A 26953-nucleotide genomic window follows, 5' to 3' on the forward strand; every position below is an offset into this window, starting at 1 on the left:
AAAAAGAACATTAGGGCTTCACGATTGATTTTGAGAAAATTGACTTAACAACTATTTTCTTTCTATTGATAATGCTATCAACGATAAAATAGAATTTCATCGTACAAAGATACCTAGTATATAAATATCTCGATTTTGAATTTTTTGTCGTTTACGTCGATTTTTCTTTTGCACGGCAGAATACAGTTCTAGTAGAATTTCGAAACATTAACTATGAGAGTTATGTACATGATATTGAAGGCTTGCTTTGCTCTTGAATCGTTTGTTACAGAAGGAGCAAGAAAATGCGCTTTCACAATGCACTAACATATGAGTTTTGAGGTTTCCTTTTAAGCCAAAAGCTTTTTGGCATACATTGCAAGTGAATTTACGCTCCCCAGTATGGGTAAGTAGATGGTTCTTTAAGCTTCCTCTGTGTGGAGTGGAATATGAACAAAGTGAACAGTAGTTGAGAATGCCAAAAGACTTGGTTCTTGACTTGGTAAACAAATCTAAAAATGAAAAAAAAAATTAAAATTAACTTAATCATTTAATAATTTGTTGGTAGGTTATTACACCATCAAAAAGCAAATTTTTCGGGGGGCACCAATTGTAAAAAGTGATGAACTAAACATAAAAAATAGATCAATGAATAGCTTTCAGACAGAAATAAAAGTAAACTAAAAGTCTGTTCACAAAACTTTTCTTTTAAAAATTGGTGCTAGATCTAATAACACATGAACACTGTTTGATTTGTATCTGTCGAGGTATGTCTTGCTTACAAGTAATGCAATCCTGAAATTTTAAATATAATCTTTGGGAAAGTTCTTTAATGAAAGACATTGTTATAGGTTAAAAAGAAACAATAGTACATGTTTAAAACAATGTTAGTCAGACACGTTTTTGTTTCAGCAAATTGAGAATCAACACTAAGGTTACTTCAATTTAAGATAATAGACCAAAAATGAAAATATATTTTGTGATCAAGTTTTATTCATTTATTTATTTTTTAAATTGTGCAAGAGTTAATTTTACAATTTTTTTTAAAATTATGTTAATTTTACATCGATTTTTTTTTTCTTAAAAAACTATATCAATAAACCTGGTATACAATTTTAAATATCATAATATGTATTCATGTTTCTCGATTCTCTTTGTTTTATCTTTTGATGTACTGTCAATGTGACACACTTGTAATGCAGCTTAATTTCCATTGTAGGTACAAGTTGTGTATTGAATAGTACCAGTTGAATAATGATGTTCATAAAAGCTATGATGGAGCTCTCATGAGAGATAGAACTCATTTGTTTTAACATAATCTACCAAAAAATTTTCACTGTCTAATTTAGAAATTGCAAGATTACTTTCCTTAATAACCTTTTGCTTATGGGTAGTAAAAAATTACTGGTTTCACCATGTTAAGCACCACAAGGAAAAGGTTAATATTGTGCAGGCATTCTTAATTAATAATGTGTAGTCAGATTTTTTTTAAATGATAATAATGACTCTTAGTTATTGTTGAACAAGGTCTTGCAATAATTGAGAAATAACTCATTGCGAGAAAACAAACATTTTTGTAGAACTTCTATTGAAGAACAGGGCTAGTTTTCTTCTGAGTGCAACAAAGAATTTTTTCTTATAATTTTACTACTAAATTCACCAAGCCCATCCTACATTATTCGGACATCAACTTTCGCACTTCTAATTTATTTACATTCATACAATTAAATCTATAAGTTTTTTAAAAAATGAATTATCATATCAATTACAAATTCAATTTTTTTCTGAAAAAATAAATAAATAAATAATCATTTTAAATTATATATACCAAGGGGAAAATTCAAAATAAAGTGATGGTAACATTGGATAAATAACCCTCCAATATTCTCTTTTTTTAAAAAAATGTCTGTTGTTACAAAACACAAGATGAAATTAAAAAAAATAAGAAAAGATGAGAAAGAATTTAGGTGTCAATTATATATACCAATGATAAAAATTCAAAATATAGTGATATTAACATTGGATGCCATATCCTCCAATATTCTTTTTTTTTTTTAAATGTGTTACAAAACACAAGTTAAAACAAAAAAAAATCAAAAATAAAGAAAGATTTTAGTATTCTAGGTGTTGATAAATTAATAAAATTAAATAAATAAGTAAAGGAGATGCACGAAGCTATTAATAGGCAATTCAAAATAATATCTGCAATTTTTATTCCAAGTATAAATAAAATAATCATAGGTTTCGCAAACTTTAAATTTATGTTAGGAGTCTGAAGGCACCAGGTCTGTTCCAGACATAAAACCCTCGTCTTGATGCTTGCGACATATACCAGGTGTCCGAAAAAGTGGCTGAAAATTATACAAAACTAATTAATGATAATCAATAAATGTAATTAACAGTTTTCAAAATTAAAAACAAAGTTTGTCAGCAGATAGCCCTGCTAGTAGAAAAAAGTATAAAACAATATTAGCAGTATGTCAGACCATTCCAACTAAAACATATGCTAGAGTGTCTGATAACTTTATCCTCAGATTGCACCACATTATTGAAACAAGTGAAAGATCATTTGAAAACACAATTTCATAATTTTCACAGCAGCACCATTTTCTGATGAACTCAGCAATTATTTTTTAAATTGGGATGGGAATTCCTGACTTTCAAAACAGATATGCTAACAGTAAAATTTCCTTTTCTCTTAAATAATTTTTTTTTAATCACCGATTATTTTGAGACACATGGTAATTTTTTTAATAAAGTATACAAGGGTATATGATTTATGTCAAAGGAAATGAAGAAAAATAACTAAAACAGCAAATGGAATTAAAGTTTAATATGGATAAAGACAAGAATTTTTTTCTGATTTGGGCAATTCTTTCCAATTTTCCAATTAGAATTCAGATTTAGGACGTTATTGTTCTAAATCATCAAATATTCAGTGTATCTGAGCTTTCTGAATAACTAAATTAGTAAGAGAGAAACCACATTTCAATTTCACAGTATAAATGAATAAGAATAGACAATTTCTATAAAAACAATAATAAAACAAAGGAAAATGTTTGTCCTTTTTATTTGATATAATTCTAACAAATTCATCTAAAATAGCTAATTGTACATACATGCTAACACACACACATATACATATATGAAAGATATCTATGTTTTGATTTGCACACTACAGACTAGAAAATGATTATAGTATATGTATAATATATCTTTGACACAGCAAACTACTTGTTTGTTTCTAAACACACAGAAGCATACAGAAGTTTTGAATTTAAAACTTCATGTACATATAATGCATAGTAAATATCACTCAATAAAGCTGCTCCATTTTGATAACATAAAAAAAAAATTAAATATCACAATAAAACAACAAAAAGACTTTTGTTTCAAATAAATAAATTTTTTGATGAAGTATTTTTTATCACACAGGAATAATAAGCTATAAATAATACATAACAATGATGAAAATATCTTTTTTTTTCTTTTCAAATAGATAAAAATTATTTGAAAATCAGATTAATTTTACTAACATGCATTCAATAAAGACAAATATGTAAAAACAAGAACTAAAATGGTGTCAAATAGGAAAAGAGAAAAATGAGTTATAACAGTCGTTAAATGTTAACAATGACACAAACTTATACAAAAGAAAACTACAGGAATAATAAATTAAATGCAACATAATGCAAATCATCAGACTCATTTTGACCTTTTAGCTAACTTGTTCTGAGAATATTTATACAATACATTTTCGTAATTAAGTCTTGTTAATTTTAAAAAAGAAATTGGCTCAATTTTTTAGATGCATTATTTCTTTCCCAAATTAACAAATACATTTGTCAAATCAAGAAACATTATTAATTTTGAAATTATTTTGAAGAAAAAAAAATATCACAATGGGGAAGTTTTGTTAAATAATAATGTTTCTTGATATATAAATAATAATTGTATATAAAAAGAAATTAACAAAGAAAACATATAATTTAAGGGAACAGATCATAATTATTAAAAAAACTACTATATCACAATATAGTAGGCTAAATATTTCTAAGAAAAAAATTTAAAAGCAAAACACAATCTACAAAAGCACAAATAATGAAGTTTGCAAAGACCATTAGATCATGCTTGCTTTTAGATCATTTGCGCTTTTATAGGTTGTACTCATTTTTATACATACAGTAATGTTAAAATATTAATAATGTTACATAAGGTATAATATTATTATAATTAGTATTTTCATATTGGAATTTTATTTCTTGGTCTCTTTTTTCCTACAATATGTAAAATCCAATAATGAATTTTCTTTAATTTCTAAGCTTGCACAACAGCAAAACATAAGAAATATTTTTAAGAGTTTCAGAATAAATAATAATTACAACTTACAATTAAAAAAAAAGCATATATTCTTCTACTAATATTGTACTTAAAATTTGTTTCAATATCAGGGTTTTATAACATACATATTAACACTGATAAAACACATTGTTTTTCAATATGAAAATATTTCAATAAATATTCTTCATAGAAATGGGACAAAAAGTATCAGTTTGATAAGCATGGTCCTAAATGGAGTGAATTTTTTGTTTGATTATGTTCATGTTCAACTCATGTAGAAAAAAATTAACATTTAAAATTTTGTTATGTAGAACTCTATGAATCTACCTTTCAAAGAAGCCAATAAGCATATACTAGGTATCTCTTTATTTTTTTAAATATGAAATGCTCTCAATAATTTTGGACAGATTATTCAAAAAGAATTTAAAATGGCACTGATAAATCAAGTTAACTCATCACACTTTGATTGCATATTAATATAAGGAAGACAATTTTAAATTTTATCTACTCAAATTAAATAAATATATTCAAATGAATTAAAACACATTTAAATAAAAATGACTAAGATATTAAAAATTAGAAAATATTTATTTATCTATTGTTATAAATTTATTGTTTATGTCTTTATTTATAAGTATACAAATGTCTAAAAAGAGATTTTTAATACTTCTTTATAAAAAAGATTTGTGCCATATAATTAGAAATTATAATAAAACATATTAAATATCACAAACATTTAAAGGAAGAAATAGAAATTGTGATTAAAACATTTGGCATATAATTTATTTATCGTTTCTTTTAATGCATGTTCGAAATCAAATCAAAAAATGTTTTGATTTTTCATAGAATATGTAACAATATTTTATATCCTATTTAAAGAAAGATTGAGCGTTGCTAAAATACTGTACTAGCTTACTCAATAAATTACACCAATTTCCAATAGCATACTAGAAAAACTTTACAGATTCTCCTTGTTTTGTAATGCTCACAGCTAACATTTTACATACTGATATTTGATACTGAATCAGACAGCGTCTACTCTGAAAATAAATACATTGCACAAAATATTATATGGTGTCACAAAAGCTTTACAAAAATACTACTTATATGAGAATATTACTTTTCTAACCAGAATATATGACATAAGCTTGACTGAAAAGGAAAGCAGTTCACTAACTCGCTGAGTGGCTGTAACATAAAAAAACCTGTGAGTGTAAATGATTTGTCACTGATATTCAGCTTTTGCATAGATTATTCACAGGCTTAAGCAACACAATATGCAGATAAAGCCACTCAATGGGTTAATAAATAAGCAGCACTACATTACCAAGTCCGTTCTGCTAAAATCTAGACAAAGAAAATGATAAAAGTTATAGTAATATGTTGTTCTGATCATATTTTCTTTAAGGCTTGTTTCCTTCTTTAAAAATGACAAAAGCTTTCAAACAAATTCTGTGCATGTTATTTTTAAATTTATAAGCAGTAACAATAAGAAATCTTTTTAAATAGTAAACATAAGCCTGGATGATGAAATAACTCAAACCCATTAGTTTGAACTGTTTTTAGTTTTTCTGTGGAAACTGTGTTTCCTCTTTCTGCAACAGTGCTGGAAATTTTTATATGTTTAACATTTTAATTGATACCACATTATGAATATAAACAATAAAACAACTAGAACATAACAGTAAAACATTTTGAATGATCATAACTATATCTTTTAGTATTTGGTACTATTTTTTATAATAATCATGACTCTTATTATATAATGTTTCCCATTTAATTTGACCTCATTGGTACCAGAGAGTTTTGATTTTAACAAACAGTTCAAAACTTACTAAAAGAATATCTATTTCCCATAAAGAATGAATGATTTCTCAATTTTTCATAGAATTACCAAACATGTAGAAATGTATAATAAATCTAAATGTATAATAAATGATCAATCATTTTTAAATTTCTTAAAATGTTTTTAACTTAACTAAATTTATGTTGATGATGATTCAGAAAATTTTATTTATGTCTGAAACAATACAGAGGACTTTTTGAGATTTCTAATTATCTAGGGGGCATAAACCAATGTCATTTGGGTCAACAGCAAACAAAGATATAAACACCATTTTAAAAATCTTGATATTTCAAAATGTACAAGGAGTTTTGAAAAATAATTTTGTTAGGCTACAGCGGGCAAAGCAAGTGATGCCTCTGAAGAATTAATAATCTAATTATTATTTTGTAATATATTTTGTTTGAAATACCTATTTTATTTTAACTTTTTTAAAATATTTTATTTTCAATTTATTAATTAGTCTTTAGAAGTAAATGAAAAAACACTATTTCTTTGCCGAATTTTTTTAAAAAAAGAAAATATGATCAGAGATATTCCCAAAAAGAATGCATTAAGCCACATAAAATCAGCAGTCTTCTTACAACAATTTTGTACGTTATTGAAATGCTCAAAGGTGCACTTTTTTTTGTTTTCAATTACAGTTGATAGTCAAAATCTTGTGTTTGTGGTTCATTCCATCTCACATGACTTTTTTGATGACTTACAAGCGCAGATTGTTGTGTGAACTTCTTATCACACATATCACATTCGTAAGGACGCTCACCAGAATGTAGCCTCATGTGAGTTTTTAAATTTCCTTTCAAGCTAAAAGATTTATGACAAATGTTGCAGACGTAACGTCTCTCTCCAGTATGAACCAACATGTGTGTTTTAAGATTTCCTTTGTATGCAGTGGAGTATGAACACATTTTGCAAAAATTCAAAGGACTGCCATCTTTGGGTTTGTTTATGGGAAATGAATTTCTGTTGAGAAGCCCTAAAATTAAATAAAGTGTTAAAAATTTTACATTTAATACAATTATATAGGTTTTTTTTTAAAATAAAGAAACATGTTTGATCAAGCTAATTTACATTACAAACGATCTCAAAGAGGATAGCTTAATTCTTTTAAAAATAATATATTTCAGAATGATCTACTTCACTTTAATTATTTTATCACCTAAAACACATAAATGTGGTATAGAGTAAAATATAAGAATTCTATAATAACTTAATAGATTACCAATCTGTCAGTCAGCTTTTTACTCAAAACACAGTTCAAAAAGCATGTTTAAGAAAATGTGCTCAGCTTGAAAGGGATTTTTATAAAAATTGGACATTGCATTTGGCATTTCTTAGTATTGTTTTGTCTTTAAAAAATAAACTAATGAATCCAAATAAATTCATTATGTGATAACGTCTATTTACATAAATGATCACTCAGTTATAGAACTAATCTTATTCTTTATCTATTTAATATTTTTTTAAAGAAAAAGATATTAAAAGTTAACACTTATTTAACCATCAGCCCTATAAATTTATAACAGTGGTGGTAAATTTACATAGTAGGAATTTAGATTTTTAAAACTCACTTTGTTGTATATGAGCTTTGAATATGAAAAGATGCTGTAAAAGTTACATCTATAATATAAATAATCCGTGACTGTAAAATTTGCTCTACAATGATTATGCTCAGTGTTCAAATAAGTAAAGAAAAGTAGGCATGAAATTCCTTGCTTAGTTCTTATATTTGGATTGAATATTGAAAAGGCACATTTTTGCTGCATTCTTTTCCTTAAATATACATTTTGAGCTGTGTTCATTTTCTTCACTGCACATTTTGAGTTGCGTACACATTGCGTTCTTAAAATATACATTGCAAGTTGTTCCAGAATAAAAATTTCTCCAACAAAATCTCCAACCAACATAACATAATGTCTAATTTAATTTACATATATATTCCCACGCTAATAGATAAAATTCTTGAAAAATTTGGTATTTTAGTAAATTGTAACTTATAGGGGAGAGTCGGGTAGCCCCGCCCACAGTAAATTTCATATGTATAGAATATTTTTTCAAGTCAATGGGCCATCAGGCATTAATTGTTATATTAAAAAAAGATTATTTTCAAAGTTTCAAGTATTTATGCAGCTGTTAACGTGGTGAACAATAGTTTTGAAAATATGTTGAATACAGTAGTCATGAAATTAAGAAAAATTGGTTGAATGTTTCGATTAAACTTCATTTTAATACTAAAACAATAATTTTTTCTATACATACAGCATTAAAGTATGTTGTCTTAAGTTTAATTTGCACGAAGAACGAAGTTTATATGTGAAAAATTGTTCGAGTAATTACAAATTTACAAAAAAATTGGATTTCGGGTAGCCCCGCTCACATAAATGTCGGGTATCAACGCCCAATTTTATTTCGTCGGTAAATGTACGGTTGCAAAGATTATTATTTTATTGCTTCAAATTTAAATGTTATATGCATTTTTAACAACAAATATTGTTGTTATTAAATTATTGTTAATAAATGATGGAATTCACTAAAAGTATATAAATATGTAATAAATAAAATAATTTTGTGATAAAAATGATAAATGAGGTTTATCTATTGCCAATACATTGGTCACTTTCATTTACACCTGAAAAAACAGTCAAAATACATAATTTTTGTAACTGGGCGGGGCTATCCGACACATTTCGAAAAGAGCTGAAAAACATGTTTTTTTAAATTTCTATTTTTTTAAGTTAAACTATTCTTTTTTTGGTTTATTCTTTTTGCATTATTTAATTAGATGGTAAAACAATAGAAACATACAAAAATATTGATAATTACCCAATATTATACAGAAATATAGGCAATACTCCTTGAGTGGGCGGGACTACCCGACTCTCCCCTACAGTTTATTAAATTCATGTTTTTGTAGGTAATTTGATATTCTCTAGCTGAAAAGGTGATATTTCACAACTGTTGAATGCAGCATTAATTAGAACAATTTTTGACCTTTTCTGTAATTAGTACTTTAGTTTTCTTTATTACCATTCATAGACTCGCAAATGAAAATAAAAAATGTATTTTAAACATGGTAAATTGATTTAAAATCTAATTTTTAACAGCTCCAGAGTTTATTCTAATCAACTGGATTTAAGAATCTAATAGTAAATACTAAGAGTATGAGGTAATAAAAAATATATACAATTAATCAATACATGCTTCTCTTTATTCATAATATAACAATATGCATAAATTTAGTTGTAAAGATAAAATTAAACATTTAGTTTCTACAGAAGCAAATAAAAAATTATATTCTATAAAAAGTAATCTTTAATTTTTATGTTATTCCAAAATATTTTAACAATATATTTAATCAACATAAAAAATTATTTTAATTGTATTATTTTTTTTACTTAAGTTTGACCCATTTATGCAAAAGTTTACCTCAAAAGATATAATTTAATAACTAACAATATAAAATGATCTAATAAACAGGCAACACACACATAAAAACATTTAATCCCTGTTTCTGTTAAACATAAACATATAAAAAAAACTTGCAAAATAGTACATAATACTATATCTAAAAATAATTTATCAAATTACTTAATAAAAATAAAAAGCTAAATTTATTCAGAAAATAAGAATTTGAAGAAGAAAAAAATAATCCTGAAAGCAAAGAAATAAGTATAAAATTAATTAGTTAAGTGTAAGAAATAGAAATTTCATAAATAAAGGATATATTTTTGAACCTTAAAAATACAAGAAAAATTATGTTACATTTAAAGGCATTTAAAAACAGCAATGTGACATTTTTAAAAATTGAAATAATTTCTTAGATACAAAGATAATCTCATTATAATGAATTTATTGGGATTGCCTAAGCTGTAATGCATTAGAAGTAAGGCAATAGTTTTTACTCAAATATAAGGTATTTTTTTAAGCTTGAAAAAAATATTATGAAGAAATTTCAATTCAAAACATGAAAGAAGAAAAATAAAAAGTTAATAAATGCAGTAGTTCTTGTATATACATGAAACTTTTATGCTTACACATTAGATAATAAAAATAATTTGACAAATAAAAAAATTAAGCAATAAATTGGAATTTAAAAATATACAAAGAGAATCAAAATTATAATATTTTTAAAAAGTATGAATTAACTAACAATAAAACTACAATAACTGATTTTAAAAGTATACAAAAGAATAATAAGAAATTTATTAAGTAAAAAATTCATATTACTTTAGACATTATAATAGTCAAAAAATATTTTTTTAGATAACAGCACAAAATATTTACTGCAAAGAAAGAGAACAAAATTTAGATATAGATACTGAAAGGAAAGAAATATTAAAAAATAGATATTATATAAATATATGGAATAGGTAATAAACAATTTTAAAGAAAACAAATAATTTTAAGTGAAAATATTTGATTGCAGAGAAAAGAATTGATTACAAAGGACAAAAGCAATATAAGTAAGACGATAATTTTCACTAAAATGTAGCAGTACTCTAATTAATGAAACACTGGAAATAAATTGAAATTTTAAGACATGAAACAGAAATAAAATTGAAAATTAAAAGTTATAAAATAATTCATAATTCTGAACAAAAAACTTACAAAAAATCATTAAAAGAACATAATAAATTATAAGACAATAGTGCTTAAATACAATAAACTTTTTGGGTAGTCATTTTAATTAAAATAAAAATATAGTGTAATAAATATGATTTTAAAAATAAGAAAGGCATCTGTATCAAAATAGATTTAAAAAGTACAAGGGAATAAAAAACATATTTACTATTAAACAACAGTAAATTATAATGAAACATTATGATTCTTTGATTCTAAAAGAATATTACAATAAATAAGAATAGATTAAAGTAAGGTAATGATTCTTACAGAAATATAAAAATATTTTTTGGATACTCTAGATATGAAGAAGTTGAGAAATAGATTAGATTTTAAAAATACAAAAATAATTAGCAATTATTAATTTAAAAAGTACAAGATAATTAATAATTTGAAAAAAAATTTAAAAATGGCAATGTTTTAAATGTTATAGTTCTTCTTTCTTTTTGCAACAAAAAATTTCTACATTACATACAAAATACATAATAATTAAAAATACAAAAAGAATCAGTAATAAAATAGTTTGAAAGATGTTTTTACAAAAAACATTAATTAATTAATCAGATTTTTTAAAGTACAAAAGAATTAATTTAAAAGCAATTAGGAAAAATAGCAATGTTTAAAAATTTAAGTGTTTATACTGCAAATGCTCAAAATATAGGAGTTTTTCAATGTTAACATTAACTCACATTTTTAAGAAATGATGATAAACATCTAAGAAATTCTTAAGTCCACAATAAACTAGATTGACAAAAAAATTAGTAATAAACTGTATATAATGAACATCATCACCAAAAGCTATTTATAGAAACTTCTATTTTTTTCTATACAATGAGTATATTTAATAGAGGTAATTTTAAAATTTCAGTACACAAGCTGATAGAATTATTACATAAGTTACCAATTAATCAAAGTAAAAAACATATATATTAAATTATTACTAAAATAACTATCTAAAGAAAATTCTAACAAAAATTTTTTAAAACTTTTTTTGCTCAAAAAAATGTGTCAGATTTAGTTAGTCTGATAAAATTAGACATAACCAAGACCAAAAGCACAATTTTTACTCATTTTTCAATATGTAGCGCAAACATGAACAGAACTTAGGTAATATAAGTAAACAAAAACATTTTTGTTGTTAATAAAACTGAAATGATATAGAAATGGACATATACAACTTTTCAAAGTTAAAATTAATGCTAAAAATATTAATCAGTTAGATAAAGTAATTGAAACCTTAAAAAAAAAAAAAAGAAAAATACTGAAATCTATTTATTTCTGTAAATAGAAGAGAGAAATATTAAAATGAAATTACAGTAAATGATTGAGCATATTTATATAGAGAACTTGTATACATTTATTGTTTGAAGCAATTAAAAATATAATAATCAAGTAAATATATAATTGCATGTAACACATTGAAATTAAATAGAAATTTAATAAAATTTGCAATGAAAAAAGATCAAGTTTCAAAAATAATATATTATTATAAATAAATCATGATCTGGGACATCAAATTTTTTTAACAAATTTAAATTTTAAAATTAACTTTTCATTTTAAATGTTACTTACTTCAATAAGTAGTATTAAAAATTCCTAAAAGGCAGAATTCTTTTTTTAATAATTAATGGATCTACAGGATTTTTGATAAGAAATAATTAAATAAATTTTTAAAAAAATGATATTTTTGTAAAAGAATTTAACTAAATAAATCAATTAATACCAATCATGAACTTTGATAACAAAAATGAAAGAATTTTTGTCACATCACTGAGAATAACATATTTCTTTATGGTCAAGACATAGGCTCCCAAAGAGCGATTCTTATAAATGCTCTTGAATGGAATAATTATCAACATCAGCTTTCAACCTAATATGTTTATCTGAAAATATAACAGTGGTGCCATTAGTCTAAAATTATATCAATGAACAAGCAAATGTCTTAAACTATTTAGATCTGTTTTTTAACAATCTAAAATTTATCTTATTGTAATTCATTTCCAAAACTAATAATACATGAATTTTTAATATAAAATAAAAAATTGCATTGAGGAGAACATTTTAAAATTGCATAACTTATGTTTAATACATGTAATATATAATGCTTTTTATATATTTTTTTGTAAATGAATTAGTATTAAACTTTACAATCAATAATAAACTTATTTACATTTTCAATATATTTTATTGTTATATATGATAAATTATTAATACAGTATTTTTTTATTTTGAAATTAATTGAAAAATTGCATTACCAATACAGTTTTTTTTTAAAATAAAATAAATATAAATTGCATTGAATCAAACATTTTATAGTCATACAACTTGATGTGTTTCAAACATTAATTAAAGTATAAATATACTATTTTAATTATAAATTAATTTATATTTTGAAATATAAATTAAAATATAAATATGCTATTTCTCTATATTATTTTGCTTATGAATAAATATTAAACTTCACAATTAATAATAAACTACTTTAACTTTAACCAGTTTGATTCTTTTAAAGATACAAAAATGTATTTCATAGTTAATTAACTGTTAATTTACCAATGTAGGGTTGTTTTAATAAAATATAAATGGCAAAATTGTATTGAATCAAACATTTTATAATTGTATAACTTAATGTGTTTCAAATATAAATTAAAATACACTCTTTTACCATTTAGATTTCTTTTTAAATCCAAAAATGTATTTTATAATTAGTTAAGAATTAAATTACCAATACAGGGTTGTTCCAATAAAATATAATTTGCATTGAAAAAAAAACATTTTATTATTGTATAACTTAATGTGCTTCATGCATAAATTAAAATATAAATATACTCCCTTTTCTACATATTCTTTTACAAATGAATCACTATTTAACTTCACAATTTGGATTTATATAAATATATACACATACATATATATATTTTTTTATCAATTTAGGTTGAAAACAAATCAAAGAGAAGCAATTTGCATAAAATGTCTTAAATACTAAATAAAGCTATATTATTAAGTTAAGTTTATTTACAACGTATTATTTAAATATCGGATTTACTTGAAACTTTATTGAAATCAAATGAATTATAGTAACTATATTAAATTCATCCAAATAAACAAATCAATAAATACAGCATACGTTAATACTGAAATTAACATTATGATAAACATTAAAAAGGGGATATTATCATAACTACGGCAAGTTGGCGAAGAGTCGCCGAGGAAGGAAGATAACGTTTCTGGCGGAGGGAACCAGTTTTCCTCGGATCATGACGTTTACGCCTCTTCCTTCTCATTGGCTCAAATTCCCTGACTACTCCTTAGAACTTATCGGTTAAGATATATCAGTTATTAAGTAACCGGTTCCGATTTCTTGTTCTTAAATAACGTGTACAAAATATTAGTTCTTGAATAACGTACTCACGGTGTCAGTTCCTGAAAATAAAATACACGTTTTGCAAACGTCTAATCTAAAGTTATTAATCCTTTTATTCTTTTTAAAAAAAAATCTGTTTGACTCAAAATTAATGAGATTACATTTGAATAATAATTTTAAAAAGTCTTATAATGCACCACAGTTTCTTTTCTTTGTTTCTGAAATATAATTCATATTTGATTTAAACATTTTATTCATTTTTCAATAGGATGAAGATTTAAATGAACTATGCATTTTCAATACAAAATACATTTAAGATGGATCTGAGGAAAACGTTTCTAAGAAAGCTTAGACATTTAAATGTTTTACTTTAACCTTATTTTTATTATTTTTTAATTAGGATGAAGATCTTATGGCAATTACCTTAAAAGTTTGCAATTTCAAATGTAACGAAATTTTATAAGGTATTTTTATTGCAATACATTACTTATTGCCTTTATCGCTAAATTCACCATTTCAGATGCGTAATTAGGACGAAAAGAATAGATTAAATTTTCTTATTCCAAATGCATACTAAAAATTCTTCACAATGAAATACGCTATGATTCAATGAATACGCTAAATTCAATGAATATTACGCTAATAATGAACTATGATAGATTTGAGAAATGAGTTAGGGAAGCACTTTATACATTCAAAAAAAATTTTGCCTCGCTTGTTTGCTTTTTCAGATATATGATATTTTATTAAATCGTTTTTCGTCAAATTAAACATTTAATCAGAAAAAGATGATAATTTTCAATTGGAAATATATATAAGAAATTATTCACAAAGGAATCGATACTTTTACGCAAATAATAAATTAAAATAGATCTCAAGGAATAGACCTGAGAAAGCAATTAATACATTTAAAGTGCTTTACTTTAACCTTATTATTTTATTCATTTGTTTGCAGTTTCAAAAGTTATAAAAGTTTTTAGAAAATATTTATATATATTTCATTATCATACGCAGTAACTTTACTTTAACATTGTCTTATTCAAATGCAATTTTGAAAGTGATAAAGTACAAGAACCAAGTCTTATTTCATAATTATACGACTAAAAAAGAGAGCAATTTCTTATAACATTACTAAATAAGATATTATATAATAGTATAAGAAAAAAAGGATTGGTAGATTCAAAATAAATAATAAGAAAATCTTCACAGATAAATCAATATTTTTACATAAAAAATAATTAATTGGGGAATATCCTAGTAAATGGATCTACAAAAGCAAATTATACATTTAAAATAATTTATCCTTAGAAGGCAACAGTGAACTATTTTGTTAATAAGAAATATATTTCAGATATTTTTGTATATAGTTTTAAAAACTTAAATAAATATGTATTATAAAATTAGTTACAGTGTCTTTACATAAGTCAATACAGTGTTTCTTTGTTTCTTCAGTTTGATTATACCAACCTGCACTTTAGTATATATAAAAGTAAAATATAATTTACATTTTAGGGCTCTAAGAGAACTTTTGCTGCTTTTATTTGTTCTTTAGCATTTATGCTATTTTTAACCTAATTGATTTGTTTTATCCATCATGATTGCTTGCATCTTAAAAAATATCTGTAGTTGATTTATAGAGAAAAGTACAATGTCAACTTTCATCATAATAAACAACACTTAAACTTGAAAAAAAGTTGCTCGCAAGTATAATACTAGTTTCCATTGCACGTATTTCAATTATAAATTTGGAGTTTAATTTAAAAAAAACTATAACTTTAAACGCGATTAGAAGATTTTGTTAAAATTTAAATCAAATCAGTAAAAAAAATATTTCATTTATCTATTTAATTATTATTTTTTTTTTTACTGAGAAATTGAAAATAAAAAACATTTCTGAGAGAACTCCAAACAAGTCAGTACAATCAATGCATCAGAATACGACATCAGGTCAATGCTCTTCACAGTCTTAAAATTTTAAAATTAAATTCCAGCTTAGAATTTAAGATTAGAACTAAAATTGAAAGATTTAATTAAAATTATTACTAAATATTGCAAAGAGAATTTTGTGTTTTTATATTTGTGTTACATAATCTTATAAAAGCACAAAACACATGATTTTATGATAATTCTAACACATGATCTTATGAAAATTTGCAAAAAATTCCCCTAATCTTTTAATGAATATTTTCAATTCTGAAACTGTCGCAATATTTAAAATAAATAAATAAATAGAAATAAAAAAACGCATTGAGTTCTATGTTTCGTTTTAAATGTAACCAAGTCGCTAATATGGTAATTATCATTGTTCCTGACATATATAACAGAAATTATTACTATCTCAAATTTTTTTTTTTCATTTTCATAAGATCATATGTTAGAGGCGACGAGTATCATGCGTTACACCACGTCCCGTAAAAACGAATGAGCTTTCTTTCCAATAATGTTAAAAATCATATTTTAAACATCTCGCAACATTAAAGATTTTTTAACAAAATAAAATAAATTAGTATCCCACTTTTGTGAGACATATTCCAATAATCAAAAACTTCAAACAATAATATTTAATGACATATTAATCTTTTCTTTAAGAGACGAGTTTCATAAGAAACATTTCATTCACTTGTGTAACTTCTTTTAAATTCCTCTTGACCTCACATTTCTTTAAAGGAAATTTTAAGATGTTTTTTTTTTCGTTAAAATAAATAAATAAATAAAATCTTCATAGTCAGCCGCTATTTTATAATAGAGAGGGGGGAGAAGCAGTTTTTTTTCCCATTTTTAGACAATGACAAAGGAGAGAGGAAGGTAAGTTTATTTATTTTTATAAAGCATTTTTTATTTACCCATTTCTTAGATATTTGTTTATTATGATATTAAATATGTATTTAAGATTTCTATTCCCTGGTGTATTTTTAACGTAACTTTTCCTTTTCTGCATTTTTAGAAATCTTATATTGGGTAAAATAATGTGTTAAAATGATTTTTCCATATTCGAAGCTATGAAGTTCAATGAGTTCGAATTTATTATTATTTTATTACATAGAAGCAAACTGAAAATTGCTTGAGCAGTATCTGATGTATCAAAGGCTCTAGGATGGAAATTATGTCTGACGATTCGCATGCATGAAGGGCTGTTGCGCTCCTGAAGAAGAAGATTCGCATGCATTGCGTATCCACTGTAGCTTGTATTTTTAAAACAGCCCTTTTCAAAAATCAATATAATTTATTATTTTACACGTAATAAGCTTTCCAAAAAGAGTGGACAAAAAAATCTGAGAAAATTGTGCAGTACTTTCCCAAAAACCAGGCAAATTTTAATTCAAAAAGAGAAGTCCGAATATATTCATTAACAAAGATATCAATACAAGAATGAGTCTTTTTATTTAGTATTTATGGCTCAACATCTTTATCAATAACACTGTTAGAAATGTTTTGTTATTCGTCTCAAGCTATAAAGTCAAAAATCTGAGGGAATGTTTAGTAAGAAAAAGGAGTATGATTTTGCGTTTTAAATCGTGTATTAAATTATTTGCACCTGCAGTGATTAAATTGCATATCTTACATGTGCCTCTCAAAACACGGAAACTGCATCTTAGTACGAGTAATATTTTGTCCTACTAGTTTTTATTAATGAAATATATCTTTGCTGTTATAAACTTTCAATTAAAATGAACAATGATGTGTTAATAAACATTAAAAATGTATGGATAAGCTATCTTATTAAATATACAATATAGTAAGTAAAAATCCAATTTAATATGTATAAAAAAATTATTTAATTAATTGTGTATCAGGAAATTAAGCTTGTTTTTCTCTTGTTTTAATCTAGCCATACAGTGTTATTGTAAGTTCCAAAAATCACAATCATATGTGATGCCTTCAACTAGCAAGCAACATTATTTATAACAAAAGATTTTCGATTGCAATTGCTAAGAATACAAAAGAGGATCAATTTCTTGATTTAAGAGTTGTAAGAAAATGTAGCTGCACCACAACTAATTGCTAATTTTCTACAGAATTTTTTAACTTCTTAATTGAAATATTCTCGAGCAGCATGACAAATAAAAAATTTTGTTTTATTCCACTTACGAGTAGTGTCTTATTTTCCACCCCTATTCTTATTATCAGGGGTGATTGTGAGCCCAATTAAAAAGTCCTGAAAATTTCCTGAGAAAATCATTAATGACGCATTTCAAAAAATTAATATCTTTATAAATTTAAATCATTGATATTTTCACAACGTGAAAGTCTACATAAATTATATGCAGTATAATTTAAATTAATAATTATGTATTTAGTTTACTTTTATCTCTAATCACATTTATTATTTTACCAGAAAAAATATTTACGAATGAAAGAGATGCCAAGAATAAATTCTAGTTCTAATATTTTTAAATAAAATATACAATAGTTTTTATACATAAATGTGATCGATGATTTCTGTAAACTTCTGGACTGTGGATTTCCTGATCGCGGATATCGAAACATCTGGAAACCCGGATTTTTTCCGGAGCACATTCATCTCTGTATTATTTTCAATTTAAAAATGGAAAGAGAGAGAGAGAGGGGGGTTTAATTTAAATAGTTTGTAAAGAGTGGCTTGAACTAAGCAAAATATAATAAACAATAAGAGAAATTATGCTATGCTTACAAATAATTCGAATAGTCGAAAATAGTATTTTTTATTATTAAATAAAATGCAACTTGCAATTTATTTAAATCAGTAATTTTGACATGAAACTCAGGTTATATATCTTAATGATTATAATTTAGCTCATCTCATTTGTAATCTTATATAATAATTATAAATTTAATTTTTAACAATCTACATTGAACTTTTAGTAATCTATTATCAACCAACAACCATAAATTCCAAGGTCAGGGTTTTATTGCTAACATCCGCTGTAGCATTTTCGTCATGGTGCGGGGATTAGGTTCCCAAGTACCATATGATTAATGGATGGGAGGCCTTCTTGTGTCTTCATTGATAAGATTTGGTTTCGAAATAGTCAAATACTATATAAATATAATACACCATTTCTTACAATATATTTATTAATTCCTTTAAAATGTCCATTATAAATGGCAAAATTTCCTATAATTTACATAGATTTAGCAAATTTTTTTTCTCCATAAATGCTTATAAAAAGTAATGCTTGCATTAAGCTTTCATTTTTATTTAAAAATTCTATCATAAATTTTTTATTTCAAACTTTCTTCATAACCACTTATCATCCCACTAAAAATTAAGCAAGCCTAATAATATTGCGATCCAGTTGCAGATAATAGATTCAGACTAAAGGCATTTGATTTATATGTAAGCATAAGTAACTTGAAATGTTAATATTAGACAGTTATGGGTGATTCTTTGGAAACATGACAATTGGAAAGAAAAAAAAAATTTAAAATCTTCAAAATAATCTTTTTTTTTTTGTATATTTATTTAGTTACATTTATTAATATCTTACAGACCGCAGTATAGTTTGTTGAAATTTGTTTAAGGAAAAATATTTAATTGGTGTAATCAATTAAATCTTCAAATCGAGCAAAATTAGTTGCAAAAATTAAAAAAATAAAAAGCTTTTCTTAAAATTTATAAATACAAAAATCAAATAAGAGCTGGGTCGTAGAGAGAATTTGTAATCTGACTCAACTAAAAATAATAAACTAACTAACCTTTTCCTAACTTTTCAATAAATTCTGCATTCAAAATAATCATGTCTATAAATCGGAATTGTAAAAAAATTAGCCCAACTCCGATTATGAAAATGATTTAGACAAATGTTTATAATCATGAGGATAGAAATATTACTTTTATTAATCTTACTACAATCGTTTAAATTATTACTTATTGCAAAATTAATTTATAATCTTTAAACGTTTTTGAGCCTATTTTTTTTTTTTTTTTTACTAAAATATTAAAAAAGTACACATAAAGCTATTGAGACTGAGGGACAATCTAGCTATTGATTTTCTGGAAACGGCAAAACGTTATGATTAAATGAAAATAAATAATATTAATTGCGAAAATATAAATCACCATTGAGATAAAAAAAAAGGGGGGGAGGGAACTTAAATAGAAAGAAAATTGTAAAGAGGAACGAAATGTTTCTGTTACTTTAATTATTCTTTGTGTAATTCATTCTATTTTCACCTTCAAGGCGATCTTTCAAAACTATTTCGTATTTTTACAAACTTTAATTCCTGATTTGGATTATTTTAAAATTAATATTGTCTATGGAGCTGTAATTATTTCTAAAAGCATAAATACATTACAAATAATAAAGTTAACGAATATCTTTTAGATTGATAGGTTCATATCATTGACGCATAATTAAACATATTTTTTTTTGTAAAATTACTTACTTTTTAAATAATTACATCCTAATACACTTTTATAATTAAAAATGTATTTATAATTATGATTTTATGTCAATCCATGTTAACATTGCAACAATTTTTATAGCAAATAATACATATTTATAAATCACTTTATTGAATATTTAACAAATAAGGTATCCTTCAGCTCATAAAATTCCTAAGTCAAATTTATTAAGCTAAGTTCTAAAGGTAAAAATTAAATTTAATGTATCATGGTTAGTTTCCTTCAATATTTATTAAAGAATCAGCTTGGGTTAAGACATTTATTTGTTATGCGTGATTGTGCATTAATATTTTTTACAAATGCATGTCTTGAATCTAAGATTAAATGAAAGTTTCAATGTATTATAGGTGTGATTGGCTTTCTGAAAAATTTGGAGTCGAAAATTTCAACTACCAACTCTACAACTATGGTTCGAAAAATATGAAAAACTGTTTTAAAGATAAACTAAATATATAAAACGATTAATTGTAAAAAAATGTATTAAAAATTCCTACATGGGTTTTTTAATTTTATTTTTGGAAAAAGCATAAATTATTAATAGAATAAACTTTATATTGAGAAGAAAGAAGAGTTAAAATATCTAAAAAATATAATTGATAAAAAAATAGACTTTTTTATACTAAGAAATTTATTTGTAGTATACTCTATTAAGACGGTCAACTGTAATAGCATTTTTTCCCAATTTTTTTTATTATTAAAATCTTTCGCACATTTATCTCTCATTTCCTTTATGTTAGTCGATAACTATTTTAAAGTTGCTTAAAGTTAAAAAATTAAAAAGTTGAAAAAAACGCATAAAATTTTATTTTACTTGCTGCAGGGTTCCCACGATCTGGAAAATTTTTCAAAGTGGTCGCAAATGTGAGATAAAACTAGATATTTTAAGCAATTAGAAAATATTTAATTTAAAGGAAATATATATTGGTGGAGAAAATAACTCAAGAATCGAATTTACGAATGAAAGATAAATTTAAGCATTTTTCAGTAGTCTTGAAAATTTTTAGCTATCACTCATTTATTTTTTCCAGTTTTTTTGTTTGTTTTTTAAAGGCGTTTTATTTTGTATGTTTCTGGCGCAATTTTTTTTTCTTATGTCGAGGATGAGTTCAAGGTGCATAAATCCCCATGGCAGAAGTACCTTGAAATCTTGAATAATCTAATATCTGACATTGTAGGAGTTTCATTTAATATAAAATTTAATAATAATCATTTAATAGAAAATTCTTAGTTGTATGGTGGAAATAATAATAATAAAAATAAGGTTGAAAAAATATAAATAATAGAAGAAATAATGATAAAAGAAATAAGAATAAAATATAATAAAACAAAGAGTTAGAAATAATAATAAAAGAAATAAGGCTTTTCATACCTTCAAAATTTGACGTAAATCAGGCACTTATGCACCAGTAATAAAGTCGGACATTCGTTGATCACGAAATATCCATGCATTTCACTCAATGAGACAGATATGAATAACTCTGTATCAATTTGCCCTTTACAACACTATTCTTAATATGCTTGCAATAAATTTTACTTACAAAGTTTTTTTTTCCTTCAAAAACCGTACTTTAAATTACTTTCAGATAGAAAAATTTAAATAAGAGAAGTTATTTCAAAAAATATAACACAATGAAAAACTTTTAAAAAAATACCATAAAGCTTCAAATTTAAACTACTGAGTTCCACACAGAATTTTCTCCACCCTCATCAAAAGAATTCGAAATTTCACATTTTTTATTAGATTTTACAATAATTACAAAGCATTTTATGTAACATAAATGCGAGTGAGTACAATGTGGAATATTTTTAACTAAAGAAAATTTTGCAGATACTAGACTAAATAGTTTTTTTTTTCTAGACTTAATAGTCTTTATTGACTTAATAATTTTTTTTCATGTTTTTTCGTTTTAAAAATTTTCATATTTGGTTCTTTCAGCAGTCAACTTATACATACACCTGACATACCAAAAATTACAAGCGCGCAATCAAAAATATAGCGGGTCGACTTATATACCGGTATATACAATATACAGAATTTTATATTTTTACAATTGGGTAAATTATGTTATAAATCTTCATTGTAGTCATTAAACTTATGGTTATAAAAATAACACTTGCTAAGATTAATTTAAATCATAAATGTATAGTTTAATATCGTAAAAACAGAAGTTTCGAAATAGGCTATCTTTCAGTGCGTGTAGATACGTTGATCGAAAAATGACGTTAATAAAGTGTGACAAAATAAAAATAATAAAGATTACAAGTGAAGCAGGATGTAATGAAAACTATTTAAATATTTTTATCTAAGAAAATCAACTTCTGGAGTCGACTTGCTAAGAAAAGAATTATTTACTGATTTGAAAACAATAAAAAATACGGTATTTTGATCTGTTCCGCAAATAACCAAACAATTTGTCGATTCGGGAAAATCTATTCAGCTTCAGTATTTTTCATTTTGGAAAAACAAAGAGTTTTGGAATTATTGGCTACATCTGAAGTTTAAGCACATCATAAATAAATGCTAATAATTAGGCTAATATTATGATAATAATTAAATGCTAATAATACGTAGCGGGTCCTAAAATTTGGCTGGGTCCAGTTATTCAAAACTAAACAGAAAAAAAAAAAATCTAGGTGTATATATCTATAAACTACTGACGTAACTTATGGACGATGGGAGCTACCTAAGGCATTTGCAGCTGTTAATGTTAAACCTTGTAATTTTCAACTACACCTAGAAGATAAGAGGATTCCTAAGTTAAGCCCAGCAACCTTATCAAGTCGACCAAATTCGATTTCGTGAAGAATTTTGTAGTTAAACCTAACGCTTATTCGTGGGAGAAGAGAAAAACCGTCCATTGTTAGCCTGACGGTAAGGGAACTCAACCGGAGAGAAATTAAACATATTGCATCGTTACCAATAGATAATTTTATTCCGTTATGCTTCAGTTTTATGTAAGCACGAATAATAAAATTTCTCGAAATAAGTTTATTATGTCAAAAATTAATTTTTTTTTAATATTATTTTATGGATGCGTCCTTCTTCTCAATCTTAAAGTAACTTTCTGTATTATTAATTTTATTATTCGAATTCTTCAAAATAGAAAATTCGAAAGACTTCAATCTTCAAAGAAAGACAACCAGAAAATAAATAACTTATCAAATGCGAAAAACAAGAAGATTTTCACCGACATCAGAATTTTTCAATTGAAATTGTGGGATTGATGAGAAAAATTTAGAGGAATCGTATTTCACCACTCTTAATGACTTTTTATCATTTATTTCTTTTATATTACATGTATAAAAGTAACAATTTAAAATTTCTTAAACTAAGAAACCTTATTCGAAAGTGAATAATAAAAAAGAAATTCTTTTAATTTTATTTTTCAGTTTCAGTTAATATGTAATAAAAATGGGTTAACGTCCACTGCAGATTGGTAAGCAACTATATCAATCTTCAACGACGATTAAGTGCACTATTTCCATCTTTTTTGATAAAAACCTTTAAGGTCGTAGCTATATGGAATTAATAAATGAGAAGTCATAGAAGGGGAGAGGCGAATTCGTGAAAGCAGGACTTTAAAACTAGTTTATTATATGAACCTTATTGACCCTACCCAATATTTATTTCTGAGATCAATTTTTGAACTCAGAAATAAATATTAGGTTGGGTCAATTTTATTGAAGGGAAATGCATATAATTGATTTATTACATGGCAGTTCCTTCCTGGCATCCCCCCCCCCCACCCGAGGCTGAAGTATTAATAAAATATCAGAATCTAGATTTCTGAAAAACCATGAAAAAAAAGATTAATGATTGAACCCATTAAACCTTTTCTATTGACACTAGATAAAACTTCTTTTTAATAATTAATTGAAGACTATAAGTGTTATTTATAGAATTCGAAACAGAAGTTAATACCGAGAAATTATTTGAGCGAAAAATATGTTGCAATGTTAATTATTAAGAGTTCAATAATTTTTAAACTATTTAGTGTCTCTGAAAATTAGTTCGTGGATATCAATGCATTAAATGTTTACATAAGGCGTTTTAAATTGTTACATGCGTAAAATTATCAAACAAAATTATACAAAATCGGAGTTCCGTCGAAAAAAGTTGGATCATTTAGGGTTTCATAATCGAAAAAAATTTGGGAATCGCTGTCGTAATACATACTTTTTTACTTGATGGAATGTTCTTATTATAAAAAAATGTAATTTATTTTGAATTTTATTCACCCTAATTATTGATGGAAGTTACTATTACGAAATAATTTAAGTTATAAAAAATTTAGTTTATAAGGAATATTTTTTCAGTCATGAAAGCATAACTTCAGTATTGCAATGGTAATAAATTTCCTCTAAGTCCCATTGAAGGGGGTGTGATAATTTCTGATTGCTCAGTTGAATAGGAAGAGAGCGGTCTTTTCTAGAAGATGAACTTTGACCTTGATGAATTTTTCCCCCAGTGCAGCTGTGGGAGGAATGCTTTCTAAGAAAAAGATCACCCGACGCTTTGGCAAGTTTCCCGCCGAACAAGCCGTTTTGATTGGTTCGATAGAAAAGCGCGCACTTCTTTTTTCTTTCTATCAATATGGCCGTGTGGAAAGTTACGCAAACTGTTTTTTGTAAGAGTTCTTATTTGAATTAATAATTTATTGAAATTGTCTAATTCGCAATAAATATAATTTTATTTTTTAATTTCAAACTCCTTTTTTTGTTAATTTAAGATTTGCTATTAAAAAATTACTGTTTATTTCCCCCCCTTCTCTTTCGACTCGATGTTTATTCGTAAATGAAGTAAGCTTCTTTCCCTGTATTTTAAAAATTTTATAGTGAATAATTTAGACGTAATGCATCTTTAGTTTTTACTAATTATTGTTTCTTTAAAAAAGTAAATGTAAATTTTAATAGTAAATATGAAGTTAGTATGATTTTGCTTAAAATTTATGTTTAAAAAAAAAAACACCATTTACTTTGCTTAATTTGTTTAAATAAGATCAAAATTGTATAGAGTATTATAATGTTTAAATATTGGATGAAAGAGTATTATGTATTAAGTTTTAATAATTATAATTTAATATAATTCTTTAAAAAAGTAAATATAAATTTAAAGTTAGTATGATTTTGCTTAAAACTTATGTTTTAGAAATCGATAACCATAAATTGAAATTTAATTAGAAATTTCTGAGGGAAAGTTCAATTCAATTAACTATTTTTTAAAAAAATAGTTTTGTTTTATTAAGAACGTTACCTGAAAAGCATAGTATTTAATATGCAATAAATATAAAAATTATTACGTTTGCCAAACTTTCCATTTAGAATTAGCAGTTAAAGCTTAACAATTTTAAAATGGATTAGCCTACTTGAATAGAGTTTCCATAAGTAAGTGTTTATTTATGTTTATCTTTGATTTTCTATTTCGTTATCCTTGTTTCTTTAAAACCCAGATTTTTCACTCTTGAACTATGTTAACATTTTGCATGCGATTTTTTTTCTATCTTCTGTACCTGTTATTTCAATTTCCTCCCCGTTCCTGATATCACGACGGTAACACCGTTCTTTTTTGGTCCTCTCCTCTTAGAGAGCGCCTTTTTTTTCCCCCATCTTCCCCCTTTCCTTCGTGATGTCATGATCGGGTTTCTCTTTTTCCTCCTACCCCTTGGCGACCTATCTAAATAGGTCGCCAAAAAATTGGCGGCACTTGGCCTTGCCGTAGTTATGATAATCATCCCATTAAAAATAGTTAAGTAGATTAATTTTAAGTCAGAACATTATCGTAAACACAATTTGCGATAAAAAATTCTAATTATATTTAACAGTCAATTATTATTATTATATAATACGAGTGATGATATCAAGGAACAAAGAATAAGCTGCAGGAGATCTGTTTTGAAAATTTTATGATCAGATGCTACAGAAGCTAGCAAGCAAGATGCCCATCCTTGCAGAAATCAATGGAATATACATAAATATTCTATTGTTTCCCGAAATATAAATAAAGAATGAAGTGATTAATATAGCTCCTAAATGAATTTTAATTTTCCAATTCTAAATTTTAATGGATCAACGAATAGATAACATTTATTGGCTAAAGACATTCTTATTTATTTATTATTTGTCCAATTGTTTACTATTTGATTCCATTTTGCATCTCCACATGCTCTTAATTTTCTTTTTAAGTCATTTCAATCATTTATGATCCATTGATATTGATAATTGATTTAAACAAAGAAAATATAATGAGATAAAAAAATAATATTTGACAATGGAAAAAAAAACTCGAATTACGATTGGCTGCTACCTTAAAAGTCTTGCGGCGTAGATCGTCAGCTAAATTACATCTCAACTTCCAATTTTATCATTTACCTAATGATTGATGTTGATTTTGATGATTGTTATATTATGAGATTTAAAA

At 25.0% G+C, this 26953-nt stretch overlaps 1 protein-coding gene across 2 annotated transcripts; it reads right to left on the reverse strand.

Annotated features, from left to right (window-relative positions):
• Positions 1-3031: 3031 nt before the first annotated feature.
• On the reverse strand, positions 3032-26806 carry LOC147811820 (uncharacterized). 2 transcript variants are annotated; one of them, XM_087161447.1, is made up of 3 exons: positions 26670-26806; positions 12510-12669; positions 3032-7142 (listed from the first exon to the last, which is right to left on the reverse strand). In XM_087161447.1, exons 2-3 carry the CDS (start codon positions 12643-12645, stop codon positions 6802-6804), a joined length of 477 nt encoding a protein of 158 aa, XP_087017573.1. In that variant the 5' UTR covers positions 12646-12669; positions 26670-26806; the 3' UTR covers positions 3032-6801. The 2 variants fall into 2 exon arrangements, with proteins under 2 accessions (XP_087017573.1, XP_087017574.1); XM_087161448.1 differs by lacking the exon at positions 26670-26806 and adding an exon at positions 13833-15151.
• Between the last annotated feature and the right edge of the window lie 147 nt (positions 26807-26953).

Source organism: Parasteatoda tepidariorum, chromosome 4, assembly GCF_982258835.1.
Source record: "Parasteatoda tepidariorum strain Cologne lab strain chromosome 4, Ptep-v5.0, whole genome shotgun sequence".
Taxonomy (NCBI): domain Eukaryota; kingdom Metazoa; phylum Arthropoda; class Arachnida; order Araneae; family Theridiidae; genus Parasteatoda; species Parasteatoda tepidariorum.

What these genes read in the sequence shown, in the direction of transcription:
- LOC147811820 (XM_087161447.1), bottom strand. Translation starts at nt 12,645, where the DNA reads ATGTTGATAATTATTCCATTCAAGAGCATTTATAAGAATCGCTCTTTG. An exon ending in GTTATCAAAGTTCATGATTG is followed by an intron (nt 7,143 to 12,509) that starts GTATTAATTGAT and finishes ATTTAATTTTAG; the next exon opens with GGCTTCTCAACAGAAATTCA.